Below are 14,845 nucleotides of genomic sequence, written 5' to 3'. Positions count from 1 at the left end.
GTCTAATAATAATAGTAAATGAAAAAGAACAGATGAAGTTGGGGGGATAGTTGTGGCAGTGGGGTAGAGAAGGGATGGAAGGGGAGGGAGTGGGTGCAGATTGATCAAAGTGTGTGTGTGTGTGTGTGTGTGTGTGTGAGAGAGAGAGAGAGAAATTCTCAAATAAAACCTCCCTGCAAAAAAGAATATATTGTAAATGAAGACATTATATGTGGTTAAAATACCAATGATTATATATAGCAAATGTATTTTAAATATTACACAAAGTAGTTAAATAATAAAAGTTGAATCTCATTTTAAATCTGGCTGTAAAAGTTTTTCTGTCAACAGGCGAACCTTTTGGAAGCTAAGGCTGATTCATATAAATGTAAAAAGTACAAAATGCTTAGTTATTACATATCTATAACTTTAAGTGACATGTGCATACACATGTATATATATATATATCATATGTAAATACATACATGCAAATATGCACACACCAATTTTGGCCTCACATTTGCTGCTTACGAAACTTTGTAGGTCCATAATACCAACAACAGAGTTGCAGAGGTTCAATAGTTCGCTAACCTTTCTAAAGCATTATAGCAGATGCATGGTTAAGGCAATTTTATTTCATTTCAGTTTCACATATTTATCCAACAATATACTTCTTGGCTAATCACTTACACAATATTTCATGAGAAGTTTCTATGTGCTCCACCAAAATAAAGTTCTGTAGTCAAAGACTTTTAAGAAATGTTAGGATATGAAGCAGTAAACTACAGTCTTAAATGAAGACCCTCTCAGAGCCTTCCCTCACAAGAAAAGCACTGTGATGTTTTTGAATGGAGAACTATAACAGGTTTTCCAAGGGTATAGGAGTCCTGTGCATCAGACACCACTTTCTCCCACATTTGAACAAGTGGGAAGAAAGAACCAGGCACCGGAGAGAACAACACATGGTTGTAAAGATTCTGTAACATTGAAACATCATCTTGAATTGTTGTATTTTTCTCTAAAGTCTTTCAAATATTTGTGATCATCAGAACCACCGGGAGAGTTTCTTTAAAAAACAAAAAACAAAAAGCAAACAGTAGGCCAAGAATACCTCTTGACAGGCCTTGGTGGCATACACCTTTAATCCCAGCATGGGAGGCAGAGGCAGCGGATCTCTGTGAGTTTGAGGCCAGCCGGGTGTACAGAGCTAGAGTTCCACGGCATGCTCCAAAGCAATACAGGGAAACCCTGTCTCAAACAAAACAAAACAAAAACAGAATACCTCTTGATTGTTTTCTTCCTCAGGTGTTAGATGCAGCAAGAAAACATATATTTACAGCAAGTTTCCAGATGAAGTTAGTCTGCCAGCATACTTCTATGAACCTATGCTCTCAGGGAATACTGTTTGTTCTATTTATCAAACAATAGATTTAGGTATTTACCAAGCATTTTCCTGTTACAGATAATTCTATTTATGAAAGGCTACAGTGAAGAGTTGCACATTTTTACTTCATGATTCTGACATCAGTAATGGTGATTGCAGGGTTGGACAGGAAGCCAATGCAGATAGATCACTAAATGAAGAACCGGACCTCTCAAAGTTCCTAGGGAATAAATTCATTTTCTGATTGCAAAAATAGGGTTATTAGTTATAATGGCAAGCAAGTACATGAGAGCTCTGGTTCAATTGTGACCTGTTTGCTCTACAAGCATTGCCAGAGTGTTTTCCTGAATGTTTGTTCAGGACCCAAATGGAAGTGAAAAACTCCCCCAACTCTCTTTAAATTCATACCTTCACTGGCTTCAAAAAGTCCCAGTCATTTGAAAACATAACCCTTCTCTTCACCTCCCAGAAACATACCTGGAAAATATGAGGTAAAGGCAAGAAAATGCTTTTACCTCAAAACCAACAGCCCAACGCTGGCTACAAAGTCACAATATGGATAATCTAAAACTGAGGATCAGCAGATTCCCAGCTCTCAAAGCAAGCACTGGACACAAAGTTCATCTGTAACCCTGGAGATAGCAGGATCCTGAGAGGTCCTGGATGGCCAGCCTACCTGAAACCACCAAGAAGAGATAACCTTGTCTCCAGGCAATATGGCAGAGAGCTAGAAGACACCCAACGTCCTGCGTACATACACAGAGACAGACAGACAGACAAACACACTGATACACACACATACACACACACACACACACACCATCCCCTCCCCCTTCCCCTTCCCCATATAGTGCTGGGTAAAGAACCAAGAACCTTAAACATGCTACCACTGAGCTACATCCTTATTCGTCCTCTTTCACATAGGTTCAACATGTTTTTCTTTTTCCATTTTATATTAAGATTAGTTGCAGGTGCACTTAGTTCATTTTTCTTTATTTTTACTTTAGACTGACAAATAATTGTATTGAATATATGAGGCACAGTATGATCATCACTGGAAACCGATTTTAAACTGAGATCTCTAGTTCCCAATACTGGAGTGCTCAGAATACAATAGCATGTCTAAATAAAACTATCTAGGAGCCTAATGAACTGCAAAACAGCAACTCAGACACAAAATCAGATCCTTCCCATGTTGACTATTTCTGACACAGTACGGATGACAGGATATTCTTTTAAATTTTAATAATTATATTAAAGTATTCCAAATTTAGAGTAAAGTTCATCACTGGGCCCCAAATGTAATGCAGCTTTTAGGTAACCAAAATAAAATATAAACATGTATTGAATTGCAGCTTTCTCCCTGATCAAAAAACCGAGCACCTCTCATGTCAAAAAGACTGTGCTAAGGTTCCAGTGGAAAAAAAATGAAGGGGACCCAGTTTAGCTCCAAAGACCTCATGGAATTCACCCATGAAGTTCATCCTCATCTGTCCTGAAGTTGCAGAGCCCAAGGAAAGGCAGAGGGGATTCTGAGACTTGAAGCCCGTTGAGGGATTGGGAAAACAGGAGAGGAAGCCAAGGTGACCAGGATGACTATGGGTAGCTGAGAAGGAGGAAGAGCAAGTTTGATGGGGAGGCTTGGGATCTCTCTGAGATATATGGTATAAGACAGAAGAAAACAAAATGTAGAGGCTGTCATATGTCAGTTCTCTCTCTGAAATCCTAATTTCTCTCATACTTATTTTCATCCTTACTGTTGCCTTTCCCAGGATGCATACCTATAAAAGCTGAAATTCCTAACAGCAATCTTTGAACTCTCTGGAAAGAAGATGGGGCCCCACTTCATCAAATCCACTTGATTCAACTTGATACATCTGGACTACAAACAACACCCCAAAACTGGTTTAAGACTATCAGGCTTGAGACAACTCCAGAGTAGCTAGCTAAAACCATGCACCTTCATATTACACCCTGGCCAGAGCCTCAGATAAGAACTTCAGTCAAGCATTTCCTGCCAAAAAGATTACCTACAAATGTTACAGCTAGTCCCCTCAAGAAATTTTGTTGCCCTAATTTTTTTTTTCCTACAGGATCTCATGGAGCCATGTGGTCCCATTTCAGCAGGAAATAATCCTAAGAAAACAATGCCCCCTCTTTCCCTACTGTTGGCATTAAGGGATAATATACACCTGCATATGGTTGGTTTTCTGTTGCTTAGGGTTGGGTATGGAAGGTGATGTTCAGACTCGGGTATCTCTTCTAGATAAATTTAGGGTATGATTGGGAAAGGTATGGTTAGGATGGGATATAGGTAGACGTACATAATATTAACTTTAGCAACTGTTAGCTATAAATAACTTAAATGGCAAGATCCTTGATAAATTAAATTGTTAGATTCCTGTATGTTGACTGCTTAGGGTCTTCTGTTTATGATGCACACAAATATAAAACTATCTTGATTTATATACATTTTGTACATTTATGCAACTTAGAATGTTTTATCATTTTGCACTTTATAGTTTTACCTATAGTCAAGACATTTCAGCTCTATCTCTGTTCCTTTTGTGCCGCCTCCTTGTTTTTTCCTTCCTGGCTTCCCTTCCTCCTCTACCTTTATAATCTGTGACTTAAAGCAACTTCATTTCTTCCTTGCCTGTTTTTCTAGTGGGAGAATAGAAAACTGTGGGAGAAATAAGTGTGTTAAAGTATTTTTTGTCATTTCCAACAGGAAATAGATGTCATGTGCCACCAAAGCAAAGCACCAAATATTTGAAGAAAAGTGTCTTGATTCTCTTGACAGGTCAGTTGTCCACTAACACTTTCAAATCACTGTTACGGATATCACTGACTTCAGTTGAGTGCTACTAAATACTTAAAATACTTCACTTACTCTCTTCTTTGCTTTGTTGAAACATTAAAAAAATATTCCATGAGCTTGCCTCTGTCTGTCTGTCTGTTGTTATAATTTGTATATTTTATGATAGGGTCTCATATAGCCCAGGCTTGGCAGGAACTCATTATATAGCCAAGACTGACCCTGAGCTTTTGATGCTTCTGTCTCCAACTCCCAAATTCGGGATTACAGGCACTGGCCAGTATACTCAACTTATCTTTCCTGTTTTTGAAAGAAAGCAGAGTTAGCTGCTTAAACTGGCTCATATCTTGGTTACTGAGGATTTCACATGGTCTAAGATTATTCTGTTTTGAATACCAGACATTGCTCTCTAGGAATGGTCATAAAGATAAGAGAACATGAGTGAGACTGTACTCACTTTAAAAACTCAAATAACTCATAAGGCTGCCTAGATACCCATCCTTAAAATATCTTTAGACTGTTCTTTTATTATCTTCTTATTTCTTTTCAAAGGAGGTTCTTGCTACTAAATTCCAGTTATTGAACACTTTTTGAAGTATCAGTGCATGGATTCTCTTTATTGGAAATGTTCTTTGTCTTTCTATGCTCCAACATCAAGATAGTTGGTGTATACATCATTCTGATTACCGGGGTAGGCCTTATTATGTGCTAGTCACAAAAAAAAAAAAAAAAAAAAAAAAAAAAAGATATGCTAGTAAGGCAGAACGTAATGCAAAACAGATAAAAGAGAAAGGGGAGAGGCCTTTACTAAAATTTCACTTAAAAATTTTTTTGAGACAGTAGCTTAAAGTAGCCTCAAACTCACAATCCTGTCTCAAGCTCTCAAGTATTGGAATGCAGGTGTGTGCCACCACAACTAGGCTAAAATATGTGATGTGTGTGTGTGTGTGTGTGTGTGTGTGTGTGTGTGTGTGTCACATGTGTGCACTGGTTTGGAGGGGTGCACTGATGTGTGTGCAATTATGTAGATGGCAGATGTTGACATCAAATGTCCTCCTATATCGTGTTTTCCTTAAAAAAAGAAAAGACAAGATCTCTCACTGAATTTGGAATCTGCCAATTATGCTAGGTTAGCTGGGCAGCATGTCCTAGGCAGGGATCATCCTTTCTCTGCTTCCCAGCACTGAAATTACAAGCATGTGTTAACACACCTGGGTTTTTATGTGGGTGATAGGGATGTAAACTTAGGTCTTCATCCCTGCACAGTAAGCACAGCAACAATTCAGGCACTCCCCAGTCCAACTCTAATTTACTTTAATGAAAAATTATGCCATTTTTGTTGATGGTAGGTAGCTTTGTCTGCATATATACCTGTACAACATGCTTGTGCCTGGTGTCTACAAGGGCGTCAGAACCTCTGTAACTGGAGTTACAGATGCCTGTGGATGTTGGAAATCAAACCCAGGTCCTTCGCAAGAGTAGCCAGTGATTTTATCCACAGAGGAATCCTACTTGATCCCCAGTCTAAAAACTTTCACGAGTGCTTACCATTGAATATTACTTTAAAATATCTATTTGGGTGATAATCTGATGATATTCAAATATTTTTCTTAAATTGTTTTTCAAATTGTCTTCACTTTTAAAATAGTCAATAACAGCAAATTAGTCCAAGCAATATAATGTCAAGTTGGACATATGGTTTATGGAATGTGGTGATATTTTGCTTATGATCTAATAAAGCTTGCCTGAAGATAAGAATGCAAAGTTAGCCACTGACATAGAGGCTGGGCTGTGGTGGCACACACCTTTAATACCAGCAGCCACAGTAGGTAGCCGTAGAGGCCAGGCAGTGGTAGTATACATCTTTAATCCCAGCACTCAGGATACAGAGGCAGATGGATCTCTGTGAGTTCAAGGCTTGAGAGTGAAACAGCCTAAAAAAGAAACAGAGCTCACAGAAAGGTGATTTCAGCATGTGGGACCCCATGCCTTTATTCCTAGCACTAGAAAGGAATTAAGGAGTCTGAGGTTTAGTGGTGAGCTAGACAAAATTTTAAGTTCACATAAGTGATAAGCATAAATATTAACAAAAGTAAAACAACTTTGGGGATTAGGTATTTGTGAAATCTTTAAAACAAAAATGCAGTGTTCTTGGAGATGTCAAAATATCTTCAAATTGTTGTGTTAGTGTTACTATCTTTCACAAATAGGCCCAGGAACAAAAGTTTGAAGACAAAATAACAATATAGTCTTAAAAACAACCTCACCTGTAGGTACAAGATAGTGATAGTACAATGCTGTCCACACAATGCATTTCAGGGCATAAAAAAAAGCTAGATAAAGAGTATGAAGCCATAGAGGGGAAAAGTTTTCTGAAGCCCAAAACAGGGGAACACAGCTGCATCCCCAGCACTTGAAAAGGTTAAGGAAGGAGGGCTAGGAGTTCAAAGCCACTCTGGGCTACACACTCAAATTTCATCTCTCTCTCTCTCTCTCTCTCTCTCTCTCTCTCTCTCTCTCTCTCTCTCTCTCTCTCTCTCCCTTCCTCCCTTTCTCTCCATCTCTGTCTCAGTCTCTCTCTCTCTCTCTCCCTCTCTCTCTCTCTCTCTCTCTCTCACACACACACACACACACACACACAAACAGAAAAAAGATCTTTGAAAGAAGCTCACAGGGAGAACTGGTGGCTAGCAGGCAAGAGGCCTTTGTTTCCATTCCCAGAAACACAAAAACGCAACAGCACAATCTGTTCATTTTTGCATGCAGAAAATTTAGAATATTGCTACTATGTAGATTGTCAGCAAATTGTGACCAACACTCAAGATATGTTTTGGTTTACGGAATTTGTTGTATTCTACCCTTTTAAATTTAGGGACAATTTCCACAGTTTGGAAACTACCCACACTGTCCATCCATTCTTTACCCAGAAGAATATGGGTAGGACCAGAGGTTAGCTTTTTATACTAACTTCTAGTGTGTCAAAAATGAATTGCAACAGAAAAAAAAATGTCCATTAATGATAGAAAACATCCTTCTGAAAGCATACATTTAATAAATTCTTCTGAAGAAGTCATAGCTGAAAAACTATTTCTAATGAATAGATCCTATAGCCATATGTTCTTTAACCAAATAACAGATTAGGCATGAGAGTAAATAATATTGCACAAGTGTATCATGAACAAGACATGAAACCAATTTAATCTATCTCCAGTGACCACATGGTTAAGTCCAGATAGGGGAGAATCACTTAGAAAACAAAACATGGACCAAAATGGAATTGTTTACTAATGTTTTAAAGAGAACATCATTAAGACAAAAAAGTATAAACGTGCGATTACACCTGGCAATAAACTTGACCTTGGGTAAAGTAACTGGCAATATAGAAATAAAAACTCTGAAACATGTCGGGCATGCTGGCCTGTGCATTTAAGCCAAACACACAGGAGGTAGAGGTGATGGTTTTCTGTGAGTTCCAGGCCTACCGAGGATACACAGAGCCTCTCTAGAAAAAAAAAAAAAACTTTAAAAAATAATTATAAAAGAGAAAATACAAACAGTGCTGGAACTTCAAACAGGATTGCATACCCAGGTTTTACAATAATCACAAAAATAGAATTAAAAACCTGAACACCAGTTACATATTTAAATACACTTAGGAAAATGAAAAGATAATGACAGCAAATGGCTATGATTTGTCTGCAACACAAGTCTCTATGCTGAAGATCAAATTACACAGGATTTAGAAAAAGAGAGTCACTTCAAAGATGGTACAGGCAGAAAGTTCATCTTTTGGGGAGAAAATGAGCAGTAAATAAATGATGTTCTGGGTACAAAGTCATGTGCCTAAAAAACTATCCCCAAGTTCCAAATGTACCTAAGTACACAGCCGTAGTTCAAAACAATATGGTTTAGAAAATGGCAGTATTTGCAATGACTTCAAATAGCTATGCTAACAACTAAAATTATTTCTATCTTGCCCTAACATGGCAGAGTTTTTCATAACAAAGGAGATGACATATAATACATAAATTTTGTAATTTCTGATTTTCAAGTTTCTCCTATCACATGGAAATGTTATTATCAAATTTCAATTGGTAAATACATTCCTGACCAAATCCTGAGTCATCAGATGCCCAACTGCAACTTGGCTGCAAGGCAGGAGAGAAATGAGCTTAAGCTATGGCCCTATAAAAAAACACTTAATTAGAGTTGAAGTTATTTTTTTTAAATAATCATTTTGAGGCTGAATAGCTACTACAATATTTTCAGGTGATTGATAACAGATATCACCACCTAGACAGAGCATTTTACTAGTAAGTAACAACATCAGAGAGCATTGCGACAGTCAGCCACCAATCTGGTTAGCTAATCCAACAAGGCAGTGTTTGGGAAAAATAATGGAAAGGGGAGTAGAGGCAACAGTGTTTTGTTGCTTGGGAATTGAGCAAAGCTATCATCATAACTCTAAGTAACTTTGTCAGCCAACAGTATCTCCTCTTTGCTCTCTATTTTGGGACAAGTCATTTAAATGATTAACAATAAACTAAGAGTATAAGTCAGACATTCTGGCTCATATCAGTAATCTCAGCATTTGGAAGGCTGAGTCAGGAGAACTGTTTAGATTAGAGACTAGTCTGGGCTACTTCTAAGACCCAGTCTCAACACTAACCCTAGAAAAAGAACTGAGCATGAACCATAAAACCTTAATTTAAATGCCTTTTTGATAGTTTCTCCATTTTTTCTTCTAATGTAGTGAACACTCAAATGATTGGAACCATCAGGTTCTTCTGATAATTTTGTAGTCATCTTGAGAATTAATTGTTTCTCTCACAAATTCTTCAGTTTCCCCACATATAAATAGTAAAAGTTTTTCATTGAATAGTCTTTCAGCAGCCAAAATTCTCGATTTCCTGGTTTTTTTTGAAATTGTATGGCCATGAGAATTTCTTCAAATTAATAATCTGAACCACTGAGCCTTTCGGAGCAAGTTAGGGAAATGTAAATAAAGTTCCCACTTTAGAAGCATTGCTTAGTGCTAATTTTCTGGTTTTGATAATTGTATTATGAGTGGAATGTAAGTTGTTGACAGTAGAGGAATCTGGGCAGACTGTACAGGGAGTGCTTCTATTATTTTTTGCCATTTTTTTCTGTAATTCTAAATTTATTTCAAAAAAAAAGTTGAAATAAACTGAGGCTGTTTGGGTACTAATCACGAATCTATTTTTCATTAAAAAAGGATTTTTGAAAATTTCCTCCAAAGACGACTAAAAATGAAGGAGTATTCCTTTCAAAGGGCAAATTCAAAGAAAACATTTTAAAACAAAGCATTATTGTTCCATTATTCTCTTTATAGTAGAGGCAAACCTCTCTACTGGAGTTCATTAGTGGTTCTGTGTCAGTGTAACCCTTGAGGTTATGTTGCTAAGGGTCTTAATTCTGGCATGCTAAGCAAACATGGATGTGCAAGTATTCAGTCAAAATAGTTTCTTTTTGTGTGTGATGCTGGAGATCAAACCCAGGGCCTTGACCACGGTGGGCAAAAAAAAACAAAACAAAACAAAACCAAAAAAACAGCGTGCTGGGCCTCAGCTCCCAAATACTTAAATTTTAAGCTAGTGAAAACTACTGTGATTGGAAGCTCTAAATATAGAATATATGGATTGTAGGGCCAATTATTACCTACAAGGATAAGAATTGTTTTATTTATGTCTACACAGCAAGTTTCACTTGTCATAGTATCATTGTGCTTGTAATCATATATGGAGTTTGAAGACATGGTTTAGAGGTCATTTGTGTATATTACTCTCCCTGTTCCTATCATTCTAGAATATATAGGAATTGACATAATTATCCTCTGAATATGACTGCTCTATGGCTTCACTAGGAAGTAGTTTTATAAAACTACCCAAAGTACTAATTATGACATGTAAGTATGATTACTGTTGATCTACTATAATGAAATATTGCTTGCATTTATGTACTTCTTGCATAGCAGGTAGATGACATCATATGCTGCTTCAAGAACAGAGTGGAAGGTTCAAGTTATGCCTGATATGTTTGATGCTGAGTAAGCTGGCTATGGAAACATCCACAAACATGATCTTTTGTTAAATCTAAGGGAATTCATTTAAAATGCCAATCTAAATCAATGACAGTATGTAATGCCAAGGAATCAGTATAAAATGGTTTAAACAAGTTTTGATATAAATGTACCAAGAAGACAAGGCAACTGAATAAAAAATCAGCGGCATAGCAACATGATATGAGACTCATCTATATAGCTGAGAATTAGTCTATAGGTTTTACAAGCTAGATTCCTATCTGAAAATTGCACAACCTTTCTCATTAAACAGGTAGCATTCATGCAGTTATAAGCACAAGCTCTTCAAGCATAATGCATGATCATCCATTCATCTCACCTCCCTATTTTTATGACCTCCCCTCATTATGAGGTGAAAATAGGACACAGTATCTATTGTACCTATTACATAGAAAAAGGACTATTATCTGGTTGAGTAGCTAGTGCTAATGGAACATACACATATGTGAACACACACAGGCGCACACACAGTCATATACACATGCATGACCCAAGAATCAAAACCCACAGCCCACAAATCATCAAATGATTGCTTCATTTCTTTAACCACTGTCAAAATAATTGTGCACAGATAAATTTGAATGGTGCTTCAATTATTACAAATTCAAGAGGAGCAGAGAATGTGTCAGCAGTCATTAAGGTATGTTCTTTCTGTGTTTTGCATGATAGGAGTACAATCAGCATACATCAATTACCCTCATCTTAGTATAGATTTCTTGCATACCTTGGGTAAGGAGCAACATAAAAAAGAAAAGCAAAGCTTTTGTACAGACATGGAACTTTGATGACTTTGCTATCTAAATGGCAAATTAAATATAGAAACCCCTTTAAGCAAGTTAAAAGGGTTTATGTATTTGAAATACTGCGGTTTTGGTCATCAAAATATTAACACAGTGCTTGACTTATTTTAAGAGCAATGGGTCCAGCAGTGTATACAGCATATGAAAATGAAGTGATGAACTTATATTCATTAGTTATTATTTAGTACATGAACTAAACACTTTCCAAGAGCTAATGTCTATTATGTATTTTGTAAACAACTACCTTCCATACTATTTCCCTCAATGTGTTCACTTTATAGTAAGTACCCTTTTACCTTTAATATGAGCATTGACCTAAAGTATATCAAAGATTAGGGAGATCACACATATCCCTCATTCTCTGACACCTAGAAAGACGAGTCTATAGTCTGTGATGAATTCCCTATCACAGACTAAACTACAGAACAGGGATGTATAAATTCTAGAAATAAAATTACCCTCATAGCAATGGATTTGGGGATATGAGCTTGCAGCATTAAGTAATACAGTCTATCTAAATGGAATTATCTTTAATAGCTCCTAAAACAAACAATTAATTGCAAGAAAATAACCTTCATTCACTTTGTAGTTATACTTTTTGCTTCTCATTTGTGTTGTCTCTTTGGGATATCCACAGACATGGTGAAAGTTAATCAAGGCATTGTATTTATTAAACAGAAAGTCACTCGAGGTTTGAGAGAAAAAGGAGCTGAAGGATCAGGTTAGTGGGGCTCGGACTTTATTCTAGATCTTCAGAAGCAAGATGACAAAGAGCCTAGTGCAGTGCCTGGACTTGCATGTGCTCTGGATGAAAGATGTCACTACTTAACTAGCTCAGTGCTCTTTTTTCGCCTCAAGGCATAACCCAGTCCTGGAGCAATAGATTGAAAGCAATACACAGAAAATGACTGTAGAATAAAGCATGAATGAGTGAAGACTGAAGAAACAAGTAAGTTCTTCTTTCGAGACAGGGTCTCACTACGTAGCCCTAGCTGTCCTGGAACTTGATATGCAGATCAGGTTGGTCTTGAACTCAACAGAGATCCACCTGCCTCTGCCTCCTGTAAAAGTTAGTGTGACTAGGCTTAGCAAAAAAACAAAAACAAAAACAAAAAAAAAACATTGCTAGTATATCTGCTTAAAATAAAAGCAGTTCAGAGTTTTTCAATGTTAGTAATATTCCTCCCTGTTTTTCCATAATAAAATTCTACTATTGAACTGAAATGGTTCACAATAAAACCTAGCAACTAAGAAGTAAATAAAACTACATAGGTTTGCTGAGCATCCATAATCTGAAAAGCCAAAAAGCTTCAAAATATAATGTTGCTGAACACCAATATGATATCACATTTGAAAAATTCCGTACATGACTTCATATTGCATATAAACTACAGGTGAACTAAAATACTGCATTAAAGTGACTGGTGGATGATATGTATATGTATGATATAAATGAATTTCCTGTTTAAAGTTGGATCACATCCCAAGGATATCTCATCATGTACATGAAAATATCCCTAAATCTGAAGAACTCTGAAGTCTGAAGCATTTCTGATCCCAAACATAAGAATCATTCACAGTAAAGCATTTGAAAATGTGCTCTGAATAAACTAGCAAACATAGTTATACACCTCTAATAGCCAATGCAGCTAGCAATAAAAATGTTAGTGAGGTGAAGTTGATCATAACAGTCACATAGTATCGAGAAATATTTAACAATTCTTTTTAAGACCATTTCATCTGGCTGTAATTTCAAAAATCATTTCAAATGCATGATGGCAAATCTATGAATTAAACCAAGAATCCATCCACACTTTTGCATCTCTGCTTTTAATTTTGATATTCTCATCCTTACTTTAAGGTAACTATGAAAACATGAAAATGAATACATTCTCATGTTATGCAAACATTTATGTCTTACTATATATAATACCCCACCCTAATAATTTTGCTTTACTCAAGCTTTACAACTTTGGCAGTTAAGACTTTCTTGATAGTTAAAAATCAGAAGCTGTTCAATCATGTGTTCAATAAGAAAATTTAGTGAAGTTAGTTTTATAACATTATGCTTAATCTTCCTAAACAATGAGATTTTAAGTGATATGCTTTGTCTGACTTTATTCTCTGACAGCTGACTAGCCTCGGCCATTTATATCTTACTAATATGAATTATAACCTATATGTATACTGTAATTCATCAGAGTTTGTTGCATGAGAATTTAAAATTTACCAATTTATTTTAAAAAAAAATACCAATTTTATGATCTGGAGAAATAGCTTAGTGATAAAGAGCAGTTGTTGCTCTTGCAGAGAACCAGGTTTGATTTCAAGAACCTCCATTTTGGCTCACAACCATCAGTAACTCCAGTTCTGGGAGATCTGATGCCCTTTTCTGACCTCCATGGGTACCAGTTATGCACATGATGCAATACACATAGGTAAGCATATTCACAGATAAAGTAAAATGAATAATTCTAATAAAAATTTAAAGTCTAAATTCTATATAGAAATTAAAATCTCATGAGTTGGTAAATTAGCTGGGTGTGGTGGTGTATGCCTGCAATCCCAGCACTGGGGAGGCAGAAACAGGAGGGTTGCTATAAATTCAAGGCTAGCCTGCTCTACCTAGTAAGTTACAGCAGACAGAGATGCATATGGAGAACTAGCTTAAACTTCAGCAAGGATATAATACCCCAGTTCTACAAAAATTCATGAATTTTTATTTTATAAGTATATCTATCTTGACAAGCAGACTTTGGCAGAATGAGCCTCCAACTGGCTTAGTTAAGCACACAGAAAGGCTACACCTTGTCTTAAAGCAATTTTATGCTTCTATTAATTTTACTTTTGTAGCATCTTCCTTCTAAACGTCTAGAAATTAACAAACTGAAGTAATTATGTGCATACACATGGCACTCACCTTTAGAGAATCAAAACAGGCCACCACACGGCCATTTTCCACATGGCAAACTCTTGGCGGATGGGCAAACCTGCACTCTGCATCAGCTCGAGAGCAAGTTCCTCTCTGAAATTCTCTACAAACTTCTAAAGTCAGCCACTTGGTATCTCGAATTAGAGCGACATTGACAGCTGTCATATTGAAAGCAAAATGGCAACCAAGTGCACCCTCTTTCGGACAATAGAATGACAGTAGATGGTTCAAGAAGTCTAAGTGAATCTGAACCAAATGTGAATTGAGAGCAGGTTGCTTTGGTGGAATGTGTTTGTTAGCACGTAGGTTCTCACTGAAGTCAAATCTGATCTGGTAAAACACAAAAAAACCACTTATTAAGTCAACCTTGTATCAGAAAAACCAAAAATCAAATTAGAGACCAAATCCTAAAAAAGGCAAATATAATGGTTAAGATATCGAATGCTATATGTTGTTCCTTTGCTGAATTTGCTTCAAATAACTGGCAGACTTTCAAAAGGATTCTATGCTGTCTAGTTGATGTTTTCAATTATTCTTACAAAAAGCATATGTTGCTGGCTGCCCTTCAACGTGTGGAATGGTCTCAGATCAGGGAAGAAAAGTCTGTCTCCCCAATTCTTTGCCCTGAAGAATAAGGTTGGGACAATGTTATAACCTACAAATACTTTTGTAAGATTAAGGGGAGGGGAAATTACTAAGAAAACTGAGAATGAGAGAAAGAAATAAACGGGAAGTTGCTGAGAGTGGACTACAAGCACAGCAAGTTTTGTAGGGGCAGGGTGTATGGAAAAGGGCTTGGAAAGAGAGCTCGAGAGTAGAATCCAAGCAGCAG

General features: G+C 36.7%; 1 protein-coding gene across 3 annotated transcripts in view; it reads right to left on the bottom strand.

Annotated features, from left to right (window-relative positions):
- Mbnl3 (muscleblind like splicing regulator 3) overlaps positions 1-14,352 on the bottom strand; it is a 52,361-nt gene extending 38,009 nt beyond the window's left edge. For 2 of the 3 annotated variants that reach the window (XM_051178807.1, XM_051178809.1), the window contains exon 1: positions 14,002-14,352. In XM_051178807.1, the coding sequence (XP_051034764.1) occupies positions 14,002-14,178 (177 nt within the window). In that variant the 5' untranslated portion in view covers positions 14,179-14,352. The remainder of the gene's footprint in view (positions 1-14,001) is intronic. The other variant, XM_051178808.1, reaches the window with a different exon arrangement.
- Between the last annotated feature and the right edge of the window lie 493 nt (positions 14,353-14,845).

The sequence above is a fragment of the Phodopus roborovskii genome, unplaced genomic scaffold, assembly GCF_943737965.1.
Source record: "Phodopus roborovskii unplaced genomic scaffold, PHOROB, whole genome shotgun sequence".
NCBI lineage: Eukaryota > Metazoa > Chordata > Mammalia > Rodentia > Cricetidae > Phodopus > Phodopus roborovskii.
The sequence above is the reverse complement of the archived record's forward strand: the minus strand, read 5'-3'. Positions and strand labels throughout refer to the sequence as shown.